Source organism: Erythrolamprus reginae, chromosome 3 (assembly GCF_031021105.1).
Source record: "Erythrolamprus reginae isolate rEryReg1 chromosome 3, rEryReg1.hap1, whole genome shotgun sequence".
Lineage (NCBI taxonomy): Eukaryota > Metazoa > Chordata > Lepidosauria > Squamata > Dipsadidae > Erythrolamprus > Erythrolamprus reginae.
Genome location: NC_091952.1, coordinates 241,923,367 through 241,951,283, shown reverse-complemented (window position 1 = coordinate 241,951,283; position 27,917 = coordinate 241,923,367). Strand labels below are relative to the sequence as shown.

The 27,917-nt window shown below is 40.0% G+C and overlaps 1 protein-coding gene across 2 annotated transcripts in view; it reads right to left on the bottom strand.

Moving 5' to 3' along the window:
- The window catches only part of FER1L6 (fer-1 like family member 6), a 126,651-nt gene extending 99,077 nt beyond the window's left edge, over window positions 1-27,574 (bottom strand). The window contains exons 1-7 of one of the 2 annotated variants that reach the window (XM_070748264.1): window positions 27,462-27,574; window positions 10,794-10,876; window positions 8,368-8,485; window positions 4,638-4,692; window positions 2,731-2,862; window positions 1,567-1,629; window positions 762-840 (exon numbers count right to left, since the gene is read on the bottom strand). In XM_070748264.1, coding sequence (XP_070604365.1) covers window positions 762-840; window positions 1,567-1,629; window positions 2,731-2,862; window positions 4,638-4,692; window positions 8,368-8,485; window positions 10,794-10,876; window positions 27,462-27,478 — 547 coding nt within the window. In that variant the 5' untranslated portion in view covers window positions 27,479-27,574. Of the gene's footprint in view, window positions 1-761; window positions 841-1,566; window positions 1,630-2,730; window positions 2,863-4,637; window positions 4,693-8,367; window positions 8,486-10,793; window positions 10,877-17,119; window positions 17,202-27,461 lie in introns of those variants that run through there. The other variant, XM_070748263.1, reaches the window with a different exon arrangement.
- Between the last annotated feature and the right edge of the window lie 343 nt (window positions 27,575-27,917).

Genomic DNA, 27,917 nt, shown 5'->3' with positions numbered 1-27,917 from the left:
CACACACACACACACACACACACACACACAACCAGTGATGGCCTGCTACCGAGATGGTAAGGTGCTATGTTCCTGTAGCGATTTTTGGGATCCGTGTGTAGCTGCGCGCCCCCAATGCATGAATGGGTGCCCCACACAAAATTTGGCTCCTGCGCAATACGCAGCAGGTGAAATCTCATGTGAAGACACTCATGCAAGTGATATTTTAGCAATTTTCACTAATTGTTTGCTTCTACACATGCACAAAAGCAAAAAAACTGAAAATCGACAAAATCTCACATCCTCATGCAAGATTTTTTTTGCAGTGCATGCGCAGAAACCAAATCTAGTGCCCGCGACAGCCTCGGAGGGCACATCAGTGGCACCGAAGAGGGCAGGGCTTCGCTGCTCGCAATGCTTCTACGCATGCACAGAAGTGTCCTGTTTCTAAAGGTTTATGATCACTTTTGGGTTAATTGCAATATATTCAAATATTCTGCCTATGGATATTGTCCCTTCTTAAATCAGGTTGGTGCCAATTTCCGAACGTCTAACATAGCAAAAGTTGTGATCCAAATTTGTCCATTCTCAGGGGAAACCTTAACATGGATGATTCAATACGGGCAGTGAATATGCAGTATCTATTCTACACAATACAGAAGTGGATTGTTTTGTTTACTATTTGTTTGCAAGTTAATTGCAAGCCCCGAGGTGCAACAAGTTAAGCAGAAAAAACTATTTAACTATTTAGCAAAAAGGATTGCTGAAAATATCTTGCTTACCCGGTTCATTGTAAACAGTTCCCAAATCTACTTTGAAGGAGCCAATCAATAAACTTTTTAGAAGTTTGTTATGCATAACCTGTGAAGGAAAACATGAAAAGTTTGTCCATTTATCAACCTATCTCTCTCTCTCTCTCTCTTTCTCTATCCATCCATCATCTTGTCCATCCATCTATCATCCATCCACCCATCCATCCATTCATCCTTCCATCCCTCTATCAACTATCTATCATCTTCTATCATTTATATATTTCTCTAACTTAGTGTGTTACCTCAATCACTAAAGCAATTTACCCAGAAAAGTTACAGTTCTGGTGAATGAACGTTTTTTATTATATGAAAGTTTAGTTCCTTCTCTAAGATTTAAACTTTCAAAAAGCAGAAGAACCAGAGTAGTGATTTGTTCTTGGAATAAATATCCTTGGGCCTCTCTGTTAATCATTCCAGAGTATAGGGATAGTGGAAAATAAACTGAATTTGAATTTAATTAATTTAATATTTTCCAGGCAAAGTAAAAACAAAACAATTGAAATGTTTTTTTTAAAAACTCAATGTCATTCAGTTAGGTTCAATTAGTAATTAGGGAAAAGTCTGTTCAAATATTCATTAAATTAATGTACTGTACTGTATACATAGTATTTTATTTTGGAAAAATGACTATTTTTTCCCAAAATAAAATATTATGTATACATTAACTTAATGAATTCATTGATGTCCTTTTTAAATTTTTACAAGTACGAACCATCTCTCTCCTACACAACCATTTTCAGACAACAAATTAACTGCCCAAGATGTGTATACTTACAGAGATGTTGATAATTTTGTCAAACAGATGAATTTGGGATCCAGTGAGATCAAATAGAAAATACTGAGAAGGGGAAAGAAAACATAGAGATAAGTACAATAGAACTCAAAAGAGTATCTTTAGACCTCACACCTTTAAATTTGTTCTACAAAGGATAACATGAAAGAGTCGAAATTTTTAGCAAGGGGTTATCCACCAGGTTGCTAGGTGGGTGTGGTTACGGTGGGTGTGGCCTAGTCTGGGCCTCCCGGGCTCCAGAAGCTTTCTTTGAGCCTCTGGGAGGGTGAAAATGGCCTCGGCCCTCCGGAAGCCATAAACAGGGCCCTCCGGAAGCCATAAACAGGGCCATTTCCTGACTTCCCAAACTTCTGTTGGGCCTATTTTTTGCTCTCTCCAAGCCTTTGCGCATGCGCAGAAGTTTACCAGGCAGGTAAACGGAGCCTCCCACCCACTGTGCTACCAGTTCTAAGAACCAGTCCAAGCCGGGAGCAACCCACTGCTTATTTTGGAGTTCTCCGAACTTCACACAATCTTAGCTAGAGGCTCTCCCAAACCCCTGAGCACCCCCAGCGTCCCTCCCTTGCATAGAAGGAAAAATAATTCCAGTTTCTCCATCATTATTCTACCGCACGAATCCCAGCGGCCGATAAGGTCCCACAGAGTTGGGTCGACCAAACAATGTTGTTTGGCGGGGCCCAGGGGAAGAGCCTTCTCTGTGGCGGCCCCAGCCCTCTGGAATCAACTCCCCCCCAGAGATTAGGAACCCCCCCCCTCCTTGTCTTTCGCAAACTACTCAAGACCCACCTTTGTCACCAGGCATGGGGGAGTTGAGATATTCCTTCCCCTAGGCCATTACAAGTTATGCATGGTATGTTTGTGTGTATGTTTGGTTGTTACAATTAGGGTTTTTAGTTGTTTTATTAAAATGGATTGTTACATGTTGTTTTTACCATTGTTGTTAGCCGCCCCGAGTCTGCGGAGAGGGGCGGCATACAAATCCAATAAATAAATAAATAAATTATTGTTCTCATCCAGCTGTGATCATTGTTATCATCTTTTCTTATTTTATTGTTATCATCGTTGAATCTTAATAATTAATTTTATTTTATTTTTAAAAGCAACCCAAAACATCTGTTTCCTAACCACTCAGCTCAGTTTACATACTTCATTATAAAATGGTGTATTGGTTCCTTCTTTGACTGTAGTCTGCTTCTTTTCATCCCCAATTTCAATGATCACCACCGGATCTATATTCTCACCAACGAGCTGCCGTGCTTCAATGATGGTTATGGCAATCTACAAGAATGCAATGCAAATTTGACTCAAAATCTGTCAGGCGGGAAAGACTAGGTACACGTGTGAATAGCAATTGCACTTAGCAGTAAGCACTTAGTCTTATACAGTGGTGCCTTTACTTACGAACTTAATTCATTCTGTGACCAGGTTCTTAAGTAGAAAAGTTGTAAGACAAAGCAATTTTCCCCATAGGAATCGGTGTAAAAGCAAATAATGTGTGCGATTGGGGAAATCACAGGGAAGGTGGAGTCCCTATTTCCTACCAAGAGATTTCTAGAAGACCCCATGGCAGCTTCTCTCCACCTTTTCCAGCCCTGTTTCCTCCCAGGAGATTCCTAGAGAGGCCCCACAGAGGCTTTTCTCTGCCTTTTCTGGTTACAGTTTTGGAGGCCCCAGGTTTGTAAGTTGGAAAGGGTTCTTGAGAAGAGGCAAAAAAATCTTGAACACCCGGTTCTTATCTAGAAAAGTTCATAAGTAGAGGCATTCTTAGGTAGAGGTATCGCTGTGTACTGCTTTACAGTGCTTTACAGCCCTCTCTAAGCGGTTCAGAGAGTCAGTATATTGTGCCCAACAATTTGGTATAAACGCAAAGGATCTTGGGAAATTGGGTGTGGAGTTTCAATGTCATTCAATGGAAGAGATGTGAGATTGGGGGGGGGGGTATTTGAACAAGGCTTTAAAAGCATGATTTCTGCCACAATAAAGCTCATTTCCTTGCTGGATGGCTGTTGCCAGGACTCCAGTGAGCAAAATGATAAATGGACTGTGTTATCTAGGAATGCTCCTTGAGATTCGTCAGAAGCCCCGAAAGAGAAGGGAGGAAGGAGCTGCCCCCCTCCCCCAACTCTGGCCGGCCAGTGGCTGCAGCTGGATCCCCGGCTTCTCAATTAGATCGGTTCTCCCGCTGCCCCCTGGCATTGTCTTCAACAGCCGAGGGAGATGGAGATAAAGCCCTTCATGGCACTGGACCAGATTATCTCAGGGACCGCCTTCTGCTGCACGAATCCCAGCGACCAGTTAGGTCCCACAGAGTGGGTCTTCTCCAGGTCCCGTCAACTAAACAATGTCATTTGGCGGGGCCCAGGGGAAGAGCCTTCTCTGTGGCGGCCCCGGCCCTCTGGAACCAACTCCCCCCGGAGATTAGAATTGCCCCCACCCTCCTCGCCTTCATAAGCTCCTTAAAACCCACCTTTGCCGTCAGGCATGGAGGAACTGAGATACTCTTTCCCCCTAGGCCTTTACAATTTATGCATGGTATGTTTGCTTGTAGGTATGATTAGTTTTACAATAAGGTTTTTTTAGTTGTTTTAGTATTGGATTTACATGCTGTTTTTTATTGTTGTTGTTAGCCACCCCGAGTCTACGGAGAGGGGCGGCATACAAATCCAATAAATAAATAATAAATAAATAATGATGAATTAGTTTGGCGCCTTTCCCGGACATTGTTGACATTTAGCACTAAATAAAAAATACTCCCTTCTTCTTGGCCATTTAAAACCTGCTTGTTCTGTGTGCTTATATCAATAATGAGTTTGATTTATTCATAAAATAAAGGATTTTTGAGTCAGGCGTTTTGATCTGGGGGTCATGCACAGAACAAAGGTCAACAGCACTCAAGGGGGCGTTAGACTCAGTTTGTCTTGTGGCTACATAGGGATTCTAGGCAGACCCCTCTTTTTCACTCCACTTCCAGGTTCTGTGTTCCTTCTTCTGCAAAATCGAAAGGGATGTTCAGGTCCTTGACCAAAGATGGTGGCCGTCATTTTGTACCTTACCTGATAATTCTGGATCTTCATTTCTGTTTCATCGATCTTTGATTGCAGCTTGGCTCTGTTTCCAATTCAGAAGATAAAGATAGGACTCAGTCTTAAGAAGCTACATTTTACACCATTAACAAGTCTAATACGATTTAATTTGTCCATTTCGAGGCTCAGACATAGGGCTTACTTAAAAGTGCAGATTATTCCGAGAACCACTAGAACATGGGCAATAATCCAAGTTTCAAAATTAAAGCATTTATGGCCCTGATTCACATACAGTGGTACCTCTACCTAAGGACGCCTCTATTTACGAACTTTTCTAGATAATAACCAGGTGTTGAAGATTTTTTTACCTCTTCTCAAGAACCATTTTCCACTTACAAACCCGAGCCTCCGAAACTGTAACCGGAAAAGGCAGGGAGAAGCCTCCGTGGGGGTTCTCTAAGAAATGGGAGGAAATAGGGCCGGAAAAGGTGGGGAGAAGCCTCTGTGGGGCCTCTCTAGGAATCTCCTGGGAGGAAATAGGGCCGGAAAAGGAGGGGAGAAGTCTCTGTGGGGCCTCTCTAGGAATCTCCTGGGAGGAAATAGGGCCGGAAAAGGCGGGGAGAAGCCTCTGTGGGGCCTCTCTAGGAATCTCCTGGGAGGAAATAGGGCCGGAAAAGGTGGGGAGAAGTCTCTGTGGGGCCTCTCTAGGAATCTCCTGGGAGGAAACAGGGTCTCCACCTTCCCTGTGGTTTCCCCAATCGCACACATTATTTGCTTTTGCATTGATTCCTATGGGAAAAATTGTTTCTTCTTACAAACTTTTCTACTTAAGAACCTGGTCACGGAACGAATTAAGTTCATAAGTAGAAGTACCACTGTATATTGTTATAAGCATGGTTGTTTGGAGATCCAACTTTGGTCTGGTTCATGTAGAGCAAAAATGCCAAGCCAAAGCCAAAACTACGTTTTCAAGTTCACTCCCAAAAGAACTAAGAACAATCTCTTCCTGAATCCTTGGGAGCCTGATGTGAAAGGCATTAAATAATACCCGCAATTATGAGGTTTGATGGCTTCATATGTTATACAACATTGGAGGAAAACCATCATTTCATAACAACGTCAGGTTTCACTATTCACAAGATCCTATGTTCAGTCAGTTGGAGAACCTTAATCAGCATTAGAGAAAGTGGCCATCAATCACTATTATACCTGGTGCATCATGGTGACCTTCTGTATTAAAGGTGCTATCATCCTCAACATGATTTAATATGGAGGACAAACAAGAGAGTGTTTTGTTAGTCATTTCCCAAGAGCATAAAGCTATCTATCCATTCTAGGAGCAAAATGCTGGAAGAAATTTTGTTTTTAGAAGAAGCACGCCTCTTTTTAAAAAATCTGTTTTTTATGGGGTGTGCATAAGCGCACTACTGTGCCTACCATCCCTGTCCTACTGTCCTATTGTCCTCTTTTATCGTCACTTTTTACTTACGTTATGTTATACAAACTACTACTATCCTATACATGTTTGACAAATAGATAGGTAGACAGACAGACAGACAGACAGACAGACAGACAGATGATAGATGGATGGATGGATGGATGGATGGATGGATGGATGGACTGACGGAAGGGCGGAAGGACGGAAGGACGGAAGGACGGAAGGACGGAAGGACGGACGGACGGACGGACAGACAGATTATTTATTTGTTTGTTCGTTTGTTCGTTTGTTCGTTTGTTCGTTTGTTCGGCTGGCTGGCTGGCTGGCTGGCTGGCTGGCTGGCTGGCTGGCTGGCTGGCTGGCTGGCTGGCTGGCTGGCTGGCTGGCTGGCTGGCTGGTTGGCTGGTTGATTGATTGATATGCCGCCCCTCTCTGAGGACCATAGATAGATAGATAGATAGATAGATAGATAGATGGATGGATGGATGGATGGATGGATGGATGGATGGATGGATGGATGGATGGACGGACGGACGGACAGATAGAACCACACAGCCCAAATATTTTTATTAGAATGAGTGTTTAGTATATTTTCTTCTATGAAGTGGCTAGTGACCCTCATGGAAAGTTAGAAGAATGTTTCCTTCCTTCCTTCCTTCCTTCCTTCCTTCCTTCCTCCCTCCCTCCCTCCCTCCCTCACTCACTCACTCACTCACTTCCTCGGGAACAGCCACTAAACAAACTCTTGTACATCAAGGACTACCTGTATTCTGCAGAACTGGACAATAGTTTTGAATTAAGTTGGAGGTAATTCAGATAGAGCATGTGGGAATACAAACATACCCACTGCAGCTCCTTTAAAGCAGCCACATTTTTTCCAGAGAAGCAGGCAGGTGCTGCATTCATGGCCATATATGCCAAAAAGCATTTTTTTGGAACTCAGTTGTGGCAATTACACAGCCACAGTTACCTGTTCAAAACTTGATTTGTGTTTAAATATTAACCACAAAGACACTGTTTATCAGCCCAAAGAACAGGATACAATGCCGGGAATATTGAGGTTGCCTGCTTGCCAAACTGACACAAGATCTTACGTGATATAAATGCAGCGATCAATCTCACATATGTGGAAAATACTGCTGTACATGTACTTTGTAGCTTTATCTTTCACATGGACATAGAAGGTGGATTCAATTTGCACTGAAGTCAGCAACTTGCTTTCTACACACAAGAGTAAAGGCTAAATCAAGATTGTTGATCTGTTCCTTCCCACTTTTTTGCCTAAGGCAAGTTTGTCTTTGGATAATAATAATAATAATTAATAATTTATTAGATTTGTATGCCGCCCCTCTCCGAAGACTCCGAAGATGGTAACATTTTGTTGACATATAGATTCTGTCCATCTCCTCCTCCTCCTCCTCCTCCTCCTCCATGTCATTATCTGCTAAGATAAAACTTTTGCCACACCAATCCTTGAATACAGCTCACCTGTCTGGAACCCACACTGCATTTTGGACATAAACACTTTAGAAAATGTCCAGAGATACTTTACTGAAAGAGTCCTCCACTCCTCCACTCGCAACAGAATATCCTACACAACTAGACTAGGTTTAGAAAGCTTAGAACTACATCACCTTAAACACTACCTAAGCATAGCCCATAAAAACATCTGCTGCAACGACCTTCCTGTCAGCGACTACTTCAGCTTCAACCACAACAACACACAAGCACACAACAGATACAAACTTAAAGTAAACCACTCTAAACTCGACTGCAGGAAATACGACTTTAGTAACTGAGTAGTCGATGCATGGAACTCACTATCAGACTCTGAAGTATCATCACCTAACCCCCAAAACTTCACCCTTAGACTATCCATTGTTGACCTCTTCCGATTCCTAAGAGGTCAGTAAGGGGCGTGCATAAGTGCACCAGAGTATCTTCTCTTTTACTAATATCATGTACTATATAAATATTATTATATCTTTGTATACCACCAAAACTCGCTTGACAAAACAAATAAATAAATAAGAGCTTCCATTTGAGTGTATTGGTTTTAGACTGAAACCCTCCAACTCTCAACCTATTAAGAGTTAATGCCAGATGATGGAGAAAAGTGACAACATAATGTGAGTCTTCAGAGAAAGACCGCATTATAAATCCAATAAATAAATAAATACATAAATAAACTTCCATGGTTTCCAGTCTTCAGCTAGATCAACGAAAGACAGGAGCATTTAGCGAGTCTACGGAGAGGGGCGGCAGACAAATCTAATAAATAATAATAATAATAAAGGGAAGAGATTTTTTTGATTAATGTACCTTTTACTCCAAGACGCTGAGACTCCGGAGCTACCCATGGAGGCAGTTTCATCACTCAGTATATCTTCTAATTCGCCATCTTGACTACTCACAATCTCATGTTCAGGTATCTCCTCCTCTGTGGAAGAAAAATGTCTACGTTCATATGCATAAGGTTTTTGTGGTAGCCGTGAGCAAATCGCACCTTCTCTTTGGTAGTCCTCAACTTACAACCATTTGTTTAGTGTGTCAAGGTTACAACTACTGAATCCAAGCACATTTGCTCACTAGTGGGTGTTCTGTCGGGCTCTCTGGTAGAATCCTCCCGAAAATTCACAGATACAAATTTCAGACACACACACGTTTGAAAATTCAAAACAATGTTCCTTATACCGAAAATTCAAATAAACTAAGCACTCTTTTTGTATAGCAAAGAGCACTTGTCTCCAAACAAACTGGTAATTTGTACAAGTCCCTTATCAGTTCTGAGATACTTAGCTTGCAGCTGCGAGGCAATTTACAGTCCTTCTTCTTTCACAAAGTGAAACACACTTTGCTCTGGTTTAGTTTCAAAGCGGGGGGAAATCAGCACACAAAAGGTCAAAGTCAGCAAGGCAGGCACGAAACATAACGATCAGATAATCCTCCACAATGGCCAAACCCACAGCCCCACCCAACCACAGGTGGCCTCATTTTCTTTGATAATAATCTCTCAGTTGTTGCTGCCTATGCATCGCTCTCCGCATGCGTGGCTGTATTATTAACTCTTGTTCCGAATCCAAGGAGGAGCTACGTAGATAAATGATCTCCTTCTGAGCTGTCTGCCACACTCTCCTCCTCCCTGTCACTCATGTCCTCTTGGTCAGAGGAGCCTTCACCAGCAGATTCTACCGGGAGCAAAACAGGCCTGCGGCATGTGGATGTCTTCCCCACATCCACAGTCCTCGGGGCAGGAGCTGGGCCCGAGCTAACCACAACACACATATAGGCTGAAAACGGGATGAGTGTAGCCCAAAAACAGGAGGCCAAAAATTGGACACACGAAGGCCGAAAATATGATGTGCAGGGGCAGAAAATGGGAGTGCGTCTCACGGTCAAGTGCAGCTTATGGAGTAAAAAATATGGTTTGGCATCACTGCTCTAGAGTGTGAAAAATAGCACAATAAGCAAACTGGAAGTCCATTTTTCCGAACTTCGGTTTGCCCATTTGCCCAGTGGGTTTTTACTGGTCGCCGAGAAGTGTGAGGCAGAAGACAGTCCCGTAAATATTCTGGACCTAAGCCATGTAGGGATTTATAGGTGATAACCAATACCTTGAATTGCATTCAGAGACCGACCAGAAACCAGTGCAGAACATCAGTATTATATGCGTGTACCTTGGTACTCCCATAATTGCTCGTGCGCCTGTATTTTGCACCAGCTGAAGTTCTGAACGCTTTTCAAGGGTAGCTCCCTGTAGAGCGCATTGCAGTAGTTGAGACATGATGTTGCTTGGATGGCATGAATTTTACCTCCTGACTTTGTTTGAAATACCTGCCTGCAATGTCAGTAAAGAAACCCTGAATGACCTTTTGCTCATTTATCCGCTCATAATTAAAAGGGGAGTTGGAAGGTGCTTAGTCACATCTCTGTGGACAAGTTAATCAGTCCCCTTGACGGCTAGCTTTGGCTTAGATTTATAATCATACAGCAGTTCACATCTTCATCTCCCTAAAAGCCAAATCCCAAAAGGTGGGAAAAACAAAACAGGTAGATAAATTCAGGGAAGACCTGATTGAGAAAGTTCATTTCTGATAATTTATGTTTTAGAACATAAATTTATGTTTTAGAACATAATTTATGTTTTAGAAATATTTATCTAACTCAGTGTTTCCCAACCTTGGCAACTTGAAGATATTTGGACTTAAACTCCCAGAATTCCCCAGCCAGCATTCGCTGGCTGGGGAATTCTGGGAGTTGAAGTCCAAATATCTTCAAGTTGCCAAGGTTGGGAAACACTGATCTAACTATTGCGTAACTGCGTGTGACAGCTTGAGCATTAGGTTTAAAGTAAGAGAGGGCAAATATCTGCCTAGAAACCCCTTGTTTCAAATTACAGTATTAGGATCTTCTCTGATCAAAGCTGCTTAAAGTAAAAAATGTCCTGCCATTCTGGGATAAGAAATGTTCAATAGTTCAGACCCTAAAATATATTTAACACTCTAAGAAAAAAAGCGAAACCCTTTAGTTCTCTCCCTTTCCTTTAAAGGTCTAAAGATTTCTGGATTTTGCATCCATATCTTGACCATTCCTGGACATCCTCGGATGTCCTCAGAGAGGAGCGGCATACAAATCTAATAAATTTATTATTATTATTATTATTATTATTATTATTATTATTATTATTATCCAAAAAATGTTAATTGACATTTTTTAAACTGACATCTTCTCAAAGTAGATAGGCTTACCTGTGGCTCCCTTGTTTGCAATAAATAGCCCCTTGTCTCCTTTTCTCTTCATTTTCATCTTTATTCCAGCAAACAATCCTTTTCTGCAAACAAATAAATACACACATAAACAAATAAAAAATAATAATGAGGAAGAGGAGGAGAATGAGAAAAAGTAGGAGGCGCAGAAGGAGGAAATCAGCACTGAAACAAGAATAACAGAGTTGGCTGGGACCTTGGTTGTCTTCTAGTCCAATCCACTGCTCCAGTAGGAGCTCGTACACCAGTGACGGTGAACCTGTGGCACGCAAAGCCACATCAGAGGGCACGCGAGGCGTTGCCCTATCTCAGCTCCAACATGCATGTCCACCCTGGCCAGAATACTTGCCTTCTGCCGCATGAGTCCCAGTGACCAGTTAGGTCCCACAGAGTTGGCCTTCTCCAGGTCCCATCAACTAGACAATGTCGCTTGATGGGACCTAGGGGAAGAGCCTTCTCTGTGGGGGGCCCGGCCCTCTGGAATCAGCTCCCCCCTGGAAATTCATACTTCCTCCATCCCCCTCGCCTTCCATAAGAGTCTTAAGACTCATCTATACTGCCAGGCATGGGGCCACTAGGTTCTAGCCCCCTGGCCAATGAACATGTTGTGAATTAGTTGATTGAATGGGAATGAGAGTTTTTTTTTTAATGGTTTTAGGTTTTTAGATTATTAACTTAAATTAATTGAATTTAGGGTGCTATGTTCTTCCTTTATATGTTGTAAGCCACCCCAAGTCCTCTGAGAGGGGTGGCATATAAATCCAATGAACGAATAAATAAATAAACCAGGATGCAAATTCCCAACTATACTAAGAGCTACCCACCATGGTGGGTTTTGGTTCCTTTTGCTACCGGTTTGCTCAGGGTTGCTCCATGCATGCAGCAATCAAAAAATAGCTTCTGCACAGAAGCAAAAATTGGCTTCTGTGTATGCATAGAAGCAAAATCGACGGTGGCGACGCCCACAAAGACACCAACAGAACTGGGTCCATGTTGTCATCGCCAAAACTACTAACGATTCTAAAGAACCAGTTAGAACCAGTAGGAACCCAGCTCTGCTACCAACCCTGCTGAGCCTTTTGCTTTTGGGGCAACTCAAAGCACATTTGCAGAATAAATGGCATGTTTGTGCAAAGACAGTTGGAACACATGCCTCCAATCCCAACATTTCAGTTCCCGAGAATTAGAACAGCCGGTGGCTGACTGGTTCTTCCTAAATGTTGTAAAAATATGAATGATTAAAAATAGAATAACTGAATCAGATGCAGGACAAAAGCACAAATTCCTTTCTCTGTTTCTATGTATTTATTTTATTTATTTTATGCAATTTAGGCACCACCCAACAACTGACAACATTTGGCAGCTTATCCTTTAAAAAGAAGGAAATAATACAATAGATAAACAGATCATGTACATACAGAAGGAGTGGAAAAAACATACACCTTAAGCATACAAACAGGTGCTCACAACACCCTACTCCATGATTTGGGAGAATGAGTTTGAAATACTTTTTCACACTTCCCTTAATTTTTCTGAGGAAAATACTCAAATACCTCAAACCCCATTTTTGTTCAATTTATTACACAATTTAATCAAAACTCAGGCAAACAGTAGTGGATTCATATTCCTGGGATATCTGCAAAAGCCTATTGTAAGGAGAATTTGTAATCTCCAGGTGTATATATTTTAAGCTGCTTTAAATGACTATGTGCAGATCTTAATCATTTTCATTATTCTGGCTGTATCTTGCATTATTGCTTCCAACTGTACACTGGAAGCAAGTTTTAATGTGAATAAAACTTCTTCCAACTGTTTTATTATGTTGCAAACAAAAATGTGATTCACCAACTGGAAAGTACAGCCAATTATGGGTTTCTGCTGGTAAGTCCTGACTCCTGAGCAATGCATGAGTGGTTCTTTAAATTGTTTTTTTTTTAGATTGTTTCAATATTAGATTTGTTTACATTGTCTTTTTATATTGTTGTTAGCCGCCCCGAGTCTTCGGAGAGGGGCGGCATACAAATCTAATAAATACAATACAATACAATGCATGTGCTGTTTAGATCAGGGGTCTCCAACCTTGGCAACTTTAAGACTTATGGACTTCAACTCTGGCTGAGGAATTCTGGGAGTTGAAGTCCACAAGTTTTAAAGTTGCCAAGGTTGGGGACTTCTTCACAGGCACAGAAGCTTATGCGCATGCGCAGAGACATCTGGGGCAGGTGGGTAGAGCCTCTCGCCACCACCGCTACCCGTTCGCCCAAACCAGGGTGAACCGGTAGCAACCCACCACTGACTGTGGTAGGATACTGCAACAATCGTAATTGTGAAAAATTGTCATCTCACTTTTTTCAGCGCTATTATAACGTTGAGTGGTCATGAAATTAAGTTGTAAGTCAAGGACTACCTGTAGTCATTTGGGATGTTAAGGAAGCAAAAGAAAGCAAAATTGATTAACGGTTGAATGCAAAAGCATTTCATTGTGAGGAAAATTAGTTACATTAAAAGAGGAGTGTCAAACTCAAGGCCCGGGGACCATATCCGGCCCGCAGGGTGGTTAGATCTGGCCCGTGGGCCCACCCAGGAAACAGTGAAGGATCACCCTATGGTGCCTCTGTGAGTGAAAATAGAGTTCTCAAGGGCCGCCGACGTCCACCCAAGCTCCTTTTTCACAGGCAGAGGGTTGCAGGAGGCCATCAAAGCCAAAAACAGAGTTGGGAGCCCCTTTTCGCTGGCAGAGCACTTAGGCCACCGACAGGAGTGATGTCATGCTAGCCACACCCATGCCCACCCTAGCCACGCCCACCTCTATCCCCTGAGGTCAAACACAACCTTGATGCAGCCCTCAATGAAATCGAGTTTGACACCCCTGCACTAGAACAAAGCTTATTTGTGAACAATCCTGATGCTATTCTCATTGTCATCCTTATCCTAAACAAAATTCTACAGATCAAGAATCCTAAAATTTATTTATTTATTTATTTATTTATTTATTTATTTATTGCATGTATGTGCCACTCTGAGCGGCTAACAACAGTTATAAATATAATACTAATAAAAAGAACAATAAAAACATCAATAAAATCTATATACTGCTCAAAAAAATAAAGAGAACACTCAAATAACACATCCTAGATCTGAATGAATGAAATATTCTCATTGAATACAGTAGTCCCTCACCTATCGCTGGTGTTACGTTCCAGACCCGGCCGCGACAGGTGAAATCCGCGATGGGGAATTTATCGACTGATAGTACTTATTTAAGTATTTATATTGTAATTATTTGGTAAGTTTTCATTGTTTTAAGTGTTTATAAACCCTTCCCACACAGTATTTATTTTAGATACAGTATTTAAATACAGTATTTACAATTTTAGATTTATTTATTTTTTTGAAAAACCTGCCGATCGAGTTCGGCGGGCTGTTTAAATCTGCCGATCGACTTCCTCAGAAACCCGCGATGAAGTGAAGCCGCAGTAGGTGAAGCGCGGTATAGCGAGGGACTACTATATTTCATTTGCACAATTATTCCATTTGCACAACAGCATGTGAAATTGATTGTCAATCAATGTTGCTTCCTAAGTGCACAGTATTTATTTATTTATTTATTTATTTATTTATTTATTTATTTATTTATTTATTTATTTATTTATTTATTTATTTATTTATTTATTTATTTATTAGATTTGTATGCCGCCCCTCTCCGTAGACTCGGGGCGGCTCACAGCAATAACAAAACAATGAATGACAAATCTAATATTTAAGTAACTAAAAAACCCTTATTAAAAAAGCAAAACATACACACAGACATACCATGCATAAATTGTATAGACCTGGGGGGAAGGGGATATCTCAATTCCCCCATGCCTGATGATAGAGGTAGGTTTTAAGGAACTTACGAAAGGCAAGGAGGGTGGGGGCAAGTATGATTTCACAGAAGTTTGATTTACTTGGAGTTATATTCTGTTGTTTAAGTGTTCCCTTTATTTTTTTGAGCAATGTATAAAAAAACCCATACATACTAACATTCAATCCTAATTCAAGTCCTGCTCGTAAAACCAGGTTTTAATGGCTTTCCAGCAGACCGGTAGGAAGGAGATAATGCGAATCTCTGGGGGCTGTTTATTCCACAGGGTCGGAGCCGCCACAGAGAAGGCCCTTCCTTGAGGCCCCACCAACCAACATTGTTTGGTGGACGGGACCTGGAGAAGGCCAACTCTATGGACCCTTACTGGCTGCAACAAGGTGTGAGGGATGAGGCACTCTTGTAAAATGTACATTGAGTAGTATATAGCCCTATTTATTTTGTATTTCCAGCATTTATTCCAGGAAATTAGACTACAATAAAAGTCACAATTTATTTAATACATGCTTGAAAAGGAAGAAATTCCACATGGCCAAGAGCATATATATCTTCATATTTAGATACCTAATTTTAAGTCAACATTTAAAGTCAACAACTCCCTTAACATTCTTAGCATATGTTCTGAAGGTTTGGTAAATGTTAGCAAGATGTAGAGATTGTTTTTAAGTCACTTGGTCAAGTAAATTGAAAGCTCAGTTATTTACTAATTCAGAACATATGGGTGTGTGTGCACTGTATATATACCGTACATATATACCCCTATATAAGTAAATATATAGATGTATATACAGTGGTACCTCGAGATACGAGTTTAATTCGTTCCGGACCTGGGCTCTTAAGTCGAGCAGCTCTTATCTCGAACGACTTTTCCCCATAGGAATTAATGTAAATAATTTTAATTGGTTCCAGCCCTCAAAAAACTCACAAAGTTAGTCTAAATTATGCAGAAAGACATGTTTTTAATGAAGAAATGTACATGTACATATAAATGAATAATGAAGTTTCTTTCACTTAACTTGTAAACTTTCTTAAACTTTTAAATTTACATATGTTCAACTTCTCTGCCACCCAATCCTGTAGGACAGAGGTCCCCAACCCTTTTTGCACCAGGGACCGGCTTTAAGTGATCAAGAGAGGAATGGGTGAATGAATGGACGGAGGGTGGGAAGGAAGGAAGGAAAGAGGGAAGGGACAGGAACAGAGGAAGGAAGCAAGGAAACTTATGAAAGGGGAGAGTAAGAGAGGAATGAGTGAAGGGAGGGAGGGGAGGGAGGGAAGAAGGTGGGAAGGAGAAAGAAAAGAAGAAATAGAGGAAGGGAAGGTAAAAGAGAGAAAGAAAAAGAGCAAGAAAGAAAGAAAGAAAGAAAGAAAGAAAGAAAGAAAGAAAGGGGGAAGGGACAGGAACAGAGGAAGGAAGCAAGGAAACTTATGAAAGGGGAGAGTAAGAGAGGAATGAGTGAAGGGAGGGAGGGAGGGAAGAAGGTGGGAAGGAGAAAGAAAAGAAGAAATAGAGGAAGGGAAGGTAAAAGAGAGAAAGAAAAAGAGCAAGAAAGAAAGCTGCAAGCACCCCCCCCCCCGAGCCCCCCAGGCCGGCTGCAACCTTTTAAAACACGTGCGCCGCTTTGCAACATTTTAAAACACGCGGAAGTTAGCGTTTGGCTTCAGGAGACAGCTCCTTGGCGCTTGTATCTCGAATTTGGGCTTGTAAGTAGAACAAAAATATCTCTCCCCTCCCAGCTCTTATCTCGAGTTGTTCTTAAGTAGAGCAGCTCTTATGTCGGGGTTCCACTGTATACCCTACATAAATAGATTAGATCAACCCACTCTTAATGGGCAGCTCAAAACTTAAGAAAATGGCTAGAATTGAATACAATGAGAAAATGAATTATTTAATTGATAAAGTAGCAAGGCTGGATTAACTTGTTTAACCCTTTTTTTTCCACAATTTTTTTTTATTTTCTCACCAATCACAGTACAATGTAAAGTACCAACAACATCAAATTGTTTAAATACATTAATAATTCAATTTTAAAAATTATGGTATACAAATCGAATGCTACCTCCTTTACTTTTGACATCTGGATAATAAATAGCTGCTCAGATTTCTTATATTGTATTAATATGCTATTCGCTAAACATCTTTTAAGCTGATCTAAATTTTAAATGCCTCAAGTTAATTAAGCTGAAATATTTCAAATTTCTCCACATCTCTTCCATTTTAATTTTCATATATATATTTATTAACCTTTTTTATTAGTAAAAGGACAAATATTTGATTAAAAGGCATCCAGATTCACCACCTGCTTGCTGGAAACAAGTTTATCTATATTCCATGAAGCTTAGTTCTAAATAATTACCCAGGAGGCTGTAATCATAATTAGATAGACACAACTAGGAAGAAGTCATTATTACTAAGGAACCCTTGAGTAATTCTCAAATTCACCTGTGGGATTCGGGGCTGTTTCCTGAAGACGCCATCTTCCTTATGAATGGTTGTCTTTCTTGCTTTGTCTTTTACCTCTGGCACAGGTTCTCCAATTGATATATATATTTGTATTTGAACATAGTTCTGCCTCTCAGTGATAGGTCAGTGATATCAGAGAACAACTCCCTACAAAGTTTAACCTCCTTCTTGTGCAAACAACAGGCTTCCTCAGTTGGTCCAACTGGAAGCTTGCATTCTTCAAATATTAAATATATAATTTTCAGCCCAAATTTTCTGCCTCATCATGTTAAGTACACAGGCAAATCCCATTGGGGTTCTTGACGATATACCCACTAAGAGTTAGTCATAGGCCCCCTTGAACCTGGAGAGCAAAATGGATATCACCAATGAACTTACAGCACATTGATTTACTTAGGAAGGAGGTGACCTTTTTTTTTTTTTAAATGAACTTTATTGAGTATATACATTTTAAAAGGACATATAATACACAATATAACAATAACATGAATTGTATATAAAAAAGAATAAAGGAAAGATTAGAAATAAAATAGGAAAATTAAAGAAAAGAAAAGATTACAGGGAAAGAGAGAGAAATGTTATGTCAACTATGTAGATGACATTTTGATCACTTAAGATATGAACAGTAATGGACAGCCAAAAATTTTACTGCCACGCTGTAGGTTTTGGCTTATTTTGTGGGTGTGACTTAATGGACATGTGACTGGGTAAGAGTAGCTTGCCGGCCATGTGACCAGGTGGGAGTGGCTTGAACAATCATCATTGTTCAAGTGAACTGTTTAGTCCTTGACCTACAACCTTACCAGTGTTGCTCGCTCGCTTTGTGTTTCCCACGCTCTCCTTCCTGGGTCACCCCCCCCCACCTCTGGCTGGGTAGCTAGGAGAACGGGTGCTGACAGAAGCATAAATGCTGCCAGTGCTGCTTCCACCCACGCCTTCTGCTTGCACCACAGGAGGGACATGACCACGTGAGGCAGGAGGGGAGCCGGGCAGGAGAGAGAGAAGCTCGTCCAAGGCCAGGAAGGAGGAAAGAGGAAAAAAGCAAGGTGCACAGACACAGCAGCAGCAGCAGGGGGGGGAAAGGAGACCCGAGCCAAGACCAGTAATCCAGGAAGTGACAGCCGCTGATCAACTGGAGCTGTGCATGCATCTTCATTTCCACCGGTGGAACTGCGTTCCACCCCATCCTGCCTGCTGCCCACCCTTGGATATGACCTATAATTTCAGTTGTATGGTAGCTGTAGATTTCCCCTCAGTTGTAGTTATTTATAGTAATATTCATTGATGTTTGATGTTTTAAGATTTAAAAAAAAAAACAATTCTGTGATTCCATCAGTCGATGGCGTCATTCGAAAGAATGGAATGAGATGTCATGACAATGTTGCAATTATCTCTGTCCACCTCTACCCCCCAAATTCCTGGTATTCAGCGGACTAAAAATCAGTTAATTGTACAATGATGAATTAGCATATTTTTCGTTCCATAGGACACACTATTGGTCTCCCAAAAGTGTGTGGAAATGTCTGTGCATCTTATGGAATGAATATTGTCAAAGCCATGCCCACCCACCGGCCCCCACCCTTCAGCCATTTTTGGCCTCCAAGCATCCCATTTTCGGCCTCCGTATGCCCCGTTTCCAGGCTTTGCGCATCCCATTTTTGGCCTCCACGTTGTTCTGTTGGGCTCTCTGGTAGAATCCTCCCAAAAATTCACAGGTACAAATTTCAGACACACACACATTTGAAAATTCAAAACAATGTTCTTTATAATGAAAATGCACTTAAACTAAGCCCTCTTTTGCTATAGCAAAGAGCACTTTGTCTCCAAACAAACTGGTAATTTGTACAAGTCCCTTATCAGTCCTGTGATACTTAGCTTGCAGCTGTGAGGCAATTCACAGTCCTTCTTCTTTCACAAAGTGAAACACACTTTGCTCTGGTTTAGTTTCAAAGCGGGGGAAAATCAGCACACAAAGGTCAAAGTCAGTAAAGCAGTCATGAAACACAATGATCAGATAATCCTTCACAATGGCCAAACCCACAGGCTGCTATTTATAGCAGCCTCACTAGTTACCACAGCCCCACCCAACCACAGGTGGCCTCATTTTCTTTGATAATAATCTCTCAGTTGTTGTTGCCTATGCATCGCTCTCCGCATGCGTGGCTGTATCATTAACTTTTGTTCTGAATCCAAGGAGGAGCTAGATAATTGATCTCCTTCTGAGCTGTCTTCCACACTCTCCTCCTCCCTGTCACTCATGTCTTCTTGGTCAGAGGAGCCTTCATCAGCAGATTCCACTGGGGGGCAAAACAGGCCTGCAGCATGTGGATGTCTCCCCCACATCCACAGTCCTTGGGGCAGAAGCTGGGCTAGAGCTAACCACAACACACATATAGGCTGAAAACGGGATGAGTGTAGGCCAAAAACAGGAGGCCAAAAATGGGACACATGGAGGCTGAAAATGTGATGTGCAGGGGCAGAAAACGGGAGTGCGTCTCATGGTCAAGTGCAGCTTATGGAGTAAAAAATATGGTAATCCCTGCCATTCATCACCATAAATGCTAGTGAATCATATCCTATTCTTTTATATTCTTCCCCTCTGTTTTTGCAGAGCGAGAGATGTGAATACAAATATTAAACAGAAATGTCTTTGTTGACAAAGCAGGCGTTTCATTAGGCGTTGTGATAAATTTAAGTGGGGTTTCTATCTTGCCACAAGTCACGGGCTGTGTCACGAAATGGTGCTCCCACCAAAACTGAAAGACAAATCTCAAACTACAAATAGCTGAGCAACTGTAGATTGCATTACATCATAGTTCTACAATGTTTTTTTAACCTCTCTGCCTAAACTTCAGGAAAAATGGTGCTTACTTTTATTATTAAGAAATTAATCTAGCTGTATAGGACATGAAAGAAAGAAAAACCATGGGATCTACTAGATCAGCGGTCCCAACCTTTGTGGCTTGCTGGCCTGGCAGAGGGGGGAAAGGAAAGGAGAATCAGACCGTGTGAGAGACAGACCAATGTGTACACGCATGTGAAATTCAACTTGTACGAGTGACCGGCCAGCAAGCATGTGCATGCATACCCAGCTCAACTTGCGTAGGTTATGCAGTGCATAAATGTGTACATGCGCTGGCCCATTGTTCATGCAAATTGAACTACACCCGTGTGCAGACCAGCCTGGCAATCCCGGGGCCCGGTTCCAAATAGGCCATGGCCTGGTAGTGGGCCGCAGCCTAGGGGGTTGAGGACTTCTGTACTAGATTACTGTATTGTATTGTATTGTATTGTATTGTATTGTATTGTATTGATTGTATTGTATTGTATTGTACAGTGTTCCCTCGATTTTTGCGGGTTCGAAGTTCGCAAATAGCCTATGCCACGTTTTTTTAAAAAAAATTAATTAAAAAATACTTTGTTTTTTTTCCTATACCACGGTTTTTTCCATCCGATGAATCATACATCATCGCCAAACTAATAATTTTTGCAAATAAGTAACAAAAAAATAATAAATAATTATGTTTATAAATATCAGGATCACTATTCAATGGTGAGTACCAGTAATAATGGTGAGTAAATGGTTGTTAAGGGAATGGGAAATGGTAATTTAGGGTTTTAAAGTGTTACAGGAAGGCTTGTGATACTGTCCATAGCCAAAAATGGTGTATTTACTTCCGCATCTGTACTTCACGGAAATTCGACTTTCGCGGGCGGTCTCGGAACGCATCCCCCGCGGAAATCAAGGGAACACTGTATTCCGGTATGTATGGAAAGAGAGAGAAGATATCGCAATAAGAACTGGAAAAGGTGACAACCCTAAAAACAGAAGCATTCAAGCTTTTTAAAATATGTTTTTATATGTATTTATTTGTGTTGCTTTTAAAATAATAATATAATCATATAATCATATATAAATATTATTTATTTTTATAGAAAAATAAATAAATAAAGCTTTGTTCTTTATTCTTAATAATATAAAATATTATTTTTATATTATTAAGAATAAAGAACAAAGCTTTATTTATTTATTTATTTATTTATTTATTTATTTATTTATTTATTTATTTATTTATTTATTTATTTATTTATTTGATTGATTGATTGATTTCTATACCACCCTTCTCAACAGACTCAGGGCAGCTTACAACAGGAAAAAATAAAATACAAAGTGTGTAAGAAATCTGACGCCTGTCTCTTCCATTCGCCCTATCTAATACTTCATATGTGAATACTTCAACTCCTAGAATTCCCCAGTCAGCAAATAATCTATTTTCCCAAAAATTATAAGAAAACTGCAGTGGAATATCATCTTCTCAGTCAATAAATTGACCAAGGGACAGAGGTGAAATTAAGACTACTGTTATCATTTTTTCTTTGTGCATGCCATATATGCCATGAAGTATATCTATTGCTACCTAAGTCTCCAAAAAGAAATTTGACACCTACAAGATGTTTAAGGTCATTCTGAATAGGCTTGCAGATTAAAGTATTAACCTATCTCAGTCCATCCCTAAATCAAATAAAGGCTAAACCAAACAAACATTTCTGGTGTCTGGCATTGTCATAACTTTTCACTGTAAGGGGACATCTGTCATCAGCACTACTGCACCGCTGTGAAAAAAACAACTGAAGAAAAAGGAATTTCTTAACAAACAAGTGCTGTATAATGAGCCATCTCTTGACATTGTTATGTTTTTATCTCATCCAGTGGGGAAAATGTCAATATTCTTGATTTTTGAGTGAGCAGATTGATGGGTAAGCCCAGGGGTAAGATAGAGCTAAAGGTTTATAGACATTTCAATCACAGTGCACAAATATTTTGAAAATGAAAAGAAGAACTAGATAACAGTGTTCCAAAATTAAAGGGGCTGCCACAAAGAAGAGGGAATCAAGCTAATCTCCAAAGCACCTGAAGGCAGAACAAGAAGCAATGGGTGAAAACTAAACAAGGAGAGATGCAACCGAAATTTCCTGATGATTAGAATAACTAATCAGTGGAACGACTTGCCTCCAGATGTTGTGAATGCTCCAACACTGGAAGTTTTTAACAAGAGGTTGGAGAATATTTGTCTGAAATGATATAGAGTTTCCTGCCTGAGCAGGGGGTTGGTCTAGAAGACCTCCAAGGTCTCTTCAATTCTGTTATTCTGTTCTGTTAAGTGTCTTTGATTTCATTATCCTTATTTAACATGAAATCAGCGAGGAGATAAAACTTCTACCACTTTACTACCACGCTGAGGATGTGGCTTATTTTGTGGGTGTGGCTTGATGGTCATGTAACAGGGTAGGAGTGGCTTGCTGACCATATGGCCAGGTGGGAGTGGCTTGACAATAATGTGAATTGGTGGCTTAAAGGTCATGTGATTGGGTGGGAGTGGCTTATTTTATTTTATTTATTTTTATTTATTTATTTTGTCCAATACACAATGAGGGTTTTAGTGGGTATATATCTATATACACATAGTAAAATACACGATGAAGCTTATAGAGGAGATACTCATAGTAAAATATATCTAAGAAATAATAGAAAAGAAGATATAGTAATAGAACATATCAATGAAAGAATAGAAGAAGAGATATAGGAATAGAAGAAAGGTATAGGAGATATAGGAGGGCAATAGGACAGGGGACGGAAGGCACTCTAGTGCACTTGTACTCGCTTACCGACCAAGATAAGTTTTCAAGTAGGTGTTTGGACTCTTCAGTTGATTAAGTGACATTATTTGAATAGCCACAAAAAGGACAAATTCTAGACAGCATTATTTGTTGAGCACAGTAACATTTTAAAGTTTTGTACTGAACCCACAAGGTTCAGTATGATAACAGATTAGGCAAGTAGCTCAATTTTTTTAATTGCTATAAAAGTTCAGTTCTAGATAATGATTAAAATGATTAAAGCGTTTGTGAGTAAAAACATACTATTTAATTATTTCCTATTGTAAAAGTAATTAACGATCATGCTAAGGTACTAGAGAAGGAAGGACAATAAAAGAACTATTAAGTATTAAATAAATACTGTAGCCAATAAACTTACTACGCCCACTGCATGGGGGTAGCAGCCAATTACTGTATCAAACATATGTAAAACTGCACTCCCTTAAATATTATCTTCTATAGCATGTTTACTCAGAGTCCCCCCCCCCCCCCCACACACACACATATACACATAATTTCCTGGACTCTTCAGCAGAATCCAGCAGATCCTTTATCTTACGGAAGGCCCTGAAAAGATGATTCTTCCCACAAGCTTTAGGATGTAGGATGAGGCTGGAACCCACCAAGATGATGTGTGGTTGTATGGTTCAGTCCTGTCTTGAGATGGCATAAGTTTTTATTGGGCTTTATTTTGATGGTTGGGGGTTTTCTCTTATTTTTATTCTTTTCTCCACCACACAGAGCTGCTGTTTTGAGATGAGTGGTTCTATAAGTCTTTTAAAATAAATAAATAATATTGCTGTTTGGTGATAAAAGCAACAGCCACCATTTTTTTCTCCAGGTACACATATAAAACGGGAAGGGGTGGGGGTCTTTTTCAGAAGACAATGAAAAGACAAGAAACAGTAGTGTCTCTTCATGTTTTAAGATGGCCAAATCTGATTGGTTATTTGAGATTGTGAATCATCCTCATGATTCACAATCTCAAATAACCAATCAGATTTGGCCATCTTAAAACATGAAGAGACACTACTGTTTCTTCATGAGGTAATCTCTACATGGATCAAATTATCCCTTGCAATTTGAAAAAAACAGAAAACTCAGGAAGATAAAGAACGATAAATCCAAATTGGTCATTGATTGAAGCCCAGAAATAGTTTACTTGGAAAATCTGAACCTCTATGTACAATCTTTAATTGGTACTGGAAGGGTAGGGGACAGTGTACCAGTATTAAAACTGGAGCTGCGTGCGCAGCTTCGAGTCTCTGGTGTGTGTGTGCACATGCATCCCAGTGAGAATTTTCTTCTGCGCATGCACATGAAGCAAAATCTCACAAGGGGATGCACACAAGAGAGAGATTTGGGTGGGTTTTTTCTTTCTGTCCATGCACAAAAAAATTGCCAAAATCTCACAGGTGTGCACATAGCCTTGTGAAATTTTTCTTTCTGCGCATGCGCAGAAGAAAAATCTTGCTGGGATGCATGTGTGTGCATGCCAGAGACTTGAAGCTGCATGCACAGCACACCAGTAGTGATGATAGCGGCAACCCCCACCTGGCCATGTAAAATAATAATAATAATAATAATAATAATAATAATAATAATAATAATAATAATAGTTGTTGTTGTTGCTTCTTCTTCTTGTTATTATTATTATTATTATTATTATTATTATTATTATTATTATTATTATTATTATTTATTAGACTTGTATGCTGCCCCTCTCCGAAGACTCGCGGCAGCTCACAACAACAATCATGTTCCTCGCGATCTACATAGCACATGTTTCTCAATGTTGAGAACTTTAAGATGTGTGGACTTCATCTCCCAGAATTCTCTAGCCAATTTAAGGCAATATCAAGAGAGAGTATTTCCCTATTGTCCTGTTGCAAAATTGCTCTCTTGCATCCCCAAGTGGTCCAGACCAGCAAAGAAATCCAGCTAACTTTATATTCACTTTTTGCTGTTGTGCCTTCTCAAGGAAAATGTGTTAATAATTTGCCTTAGATGACAAGTATCTTATTGCTACTGCAAATCAGTAGTGGAGGCAGTGGGAGGCTCCACCCACCCATGATGCTTCTGCGCATGCTTGTGCGCAAGCGTGCATGTGAACCAGTAGCAATGGGTTTTAGAACCCACTAGTGTTGCACATATTACTAATGTCTAAGTATTCTTTTTTTTTCCTGTGCAAAGTGGCAATTTAGATTGGGACTATAAAGCAGGGTAAAAGTTAAACATAGTTTCTCCTCTTTCCTCTCTCCTTTCTTCAGGAAAATAGAGGGGCAAAATCTCATTCTTAGATTAGATTATTTTTGGAGAATATTCAACCTCAGAAAGGGTTTCCTCTTCTCTATTAATTTCTGATCCCCACTGCAATAATGTAAAGATAAATTAGAAGCTGTGGGGGTGCCTAACAACTGCCCTTCTCCAAAGCCATCAGATTATATTAAATGTGAGGAACCTCTAACTCTGTAGGTTAGAAGTCTCCATGCTTGGCAGCTTTAAGACTTGTGGACTTTAACTCCAAAATTCCTTAGCCAGCTTAGTCCCCATGTCTTAAAGTTGCCAAATCTGGAAACCCCTGTCCTAGGTCTTGGTGACTGATAAATTGCAGCATTCTTGGTCAACATAACCAAGAATAATGTATGGCGAGAATTTTAGTCTGATAACTCCAGGAAGTATCAGGGTGCTTTCCTCTAATGTATGCAGAGAAATCTCCTTAATAAAAAGAAAAGTATTAAGTCACTGTTTTTATAACCGCCAGACTGGTTGAACAGGTGCAGCAACTTCAGCAATTCTATTATCCTAAACCCAATCTTACAGATCCTGGAACTATATAGAACCTCTTGGAGAACTTAGAGAACTACCGTATTTTTTGGAGTATAAGACGTACCGGAGTATAAGATGTACCTTAATTTTGGGGGAGGAAAATTGGGGAAAGAATCTGCTTACCAGATATTCATTTGGCTAGCATCCCTAGTCTGGACAGTTTCAGCACATATTTTATCCCCTGGTTAGAGTTAAAAAAAAACCCCTTGTTTGGAGAGAGTAACAGTGAAAGAGCTTGCAAGCAGGTAAGAGCTGAGAACATCATTAGCACCTGGTTAGGGTTGGAAAGAAACATTTGGAGCAAGTTAGAGCAATGAAAACTACAAAGATAGGGCTTGGAAACATTTTTAGCAGAGAGTATAAAAGAATCTGCAAGATAAGAGCTGGGAACATCATTAGCACCTCTTAGATCTGGAAAGAAACTTACTTGGAGCAAGTTAGAGTAATGGAAAAAAACCTCTGCAAAGACTTAGAGCTTGGAAAACATTCTTCACAGACAGTAACAATGAAGGAACCTGCAAGATAAGAGCTGGGAAGATCATTAGCACATAGTTAAGGCTAGGGGGAAAAAGCTTTGAAAAAACCTTCATTCAGAGTATAAGACACACCTGAAATTTCAGCCTCTTTCAGGGAGGAAAAAGGTGCGTATTATACTCCAAAAAATAGGATAGGTGTTGGAAATGTAAAAAATAAAATGGGACATTTTATCACCTGTAGTGGACCTGTACAGAAGCAAGAACTTACTGGAACATCATAGGAAGTGATTGAAAGAAATTATGAATGAGGAAATTGAGAAAAAAAAACAGAATTATTTCTACTAAGGATTTTTAATGAAATGTATGAAAAGAAAATTAAATACTTGATTATCCACATTTAACAGCAGCAACCTATGCTCAGTTGTGGAAAAATGAAGACACACCAAAAGAAGGAATGGTCATCCAAAAAAACCATGCAATGTGCAGAAATGGACATGTTGACCAGGAAATTAGAAGGGAAAGACAATTCAGATTTTTATAGGGTATGGGATAAATTTTATAATTGGTTAAAAAGAGAAATGACAAAGGGAGTGAAATTAAACAGAAAGCCTAAAAGACTAATAGATAAAAGTATTTCTATTTGAAATTTAAACAAAAATATGCAAGCATAAACATTAACAAAATAATGTTTTGTTTAATCATTTACATATTTTGTTTAATAATGTACATATTTGCATTAGAGCTTCTGATATAAATGGGGATGTAAATATCCCAAATGTGTGTTTTTGTGTTTGTCTTTTATGTGTGTATGTTTCAAATTTTTTTTTTAAAAAAAGAACCTCTTAGAGAATTTCTACAATACACTAAATGCTCTCTTCAATGTTATGCAGGTCTGCTCTGAAGGAAGTCCTATTATGCTCGAATAACATGCCTCCTTACAGTTAATTGAACCCTGCTGTATTCAAACTATTTTTCTATCTTTACATAATACATGAAAACAAAATAAATCTGGCTGGCTATCGCAAGATGGGCTGAAAGTTTTCTTAATTGTGGTACCAGCAGAAAGAGAGCCATTGAGTATATTGTAACTAAGCTGGCCACTCTAAGGCACCTACCAATCCTTGTATTCATTAACTATAGCTGCATCCTTTTGTTTTGCTACCGGTATAGTACAGGAGCCATGTAGACTGCAATTATTACTCAGCCTTGTCCAGCCTACTTGATTCCAAATGTGAGGACTACAAGTCTCATATCCAGGATGCTGTAAATTCCCCCCTAACAATGTAAATGGCTAAATTGGGCTGATTTCTCTTATGAACCTTCCAGGGCAGATTGCAATCTCAGATCTATTAACTTACTTTGCTGGTTTCTCCATGGTCCTTCTGGGTTCCACACTTCCTTCCCAGTAGCCCACTGCAAGACTGTCTCTCCTGTGATTAATTCAAGGAACGAACCATTCTTTTTCTGATCCTGTTCATAGGGTTTCCTTGTAGTTAACTTCCCAAAGTGTCAGCTGCTGCAACTGGGTGGGGCTGTTCAAACATACAGTTATTTTCAAGACTTTTGACGTTAAGCCCAAGAGCATCCAAGACCGTGCAGTTAAATGAGGCAGTGCACAACTGTTTGATATTTGCTTTCAGTGATATCCTTTACAAAACAGAAACCAGTCACAGTTGCAAACTTTGTTTTGAGGAAGATCATACCAGAGAAATTTGTCTGTCTGCCTAAAGTCTGCCTATCTGCCTATCATCTCTCTCTCTCTCTCTCTCTCTCTCTCTCTCTCTCTCTCTCTCTCTCTCTTTCTATACATCCAT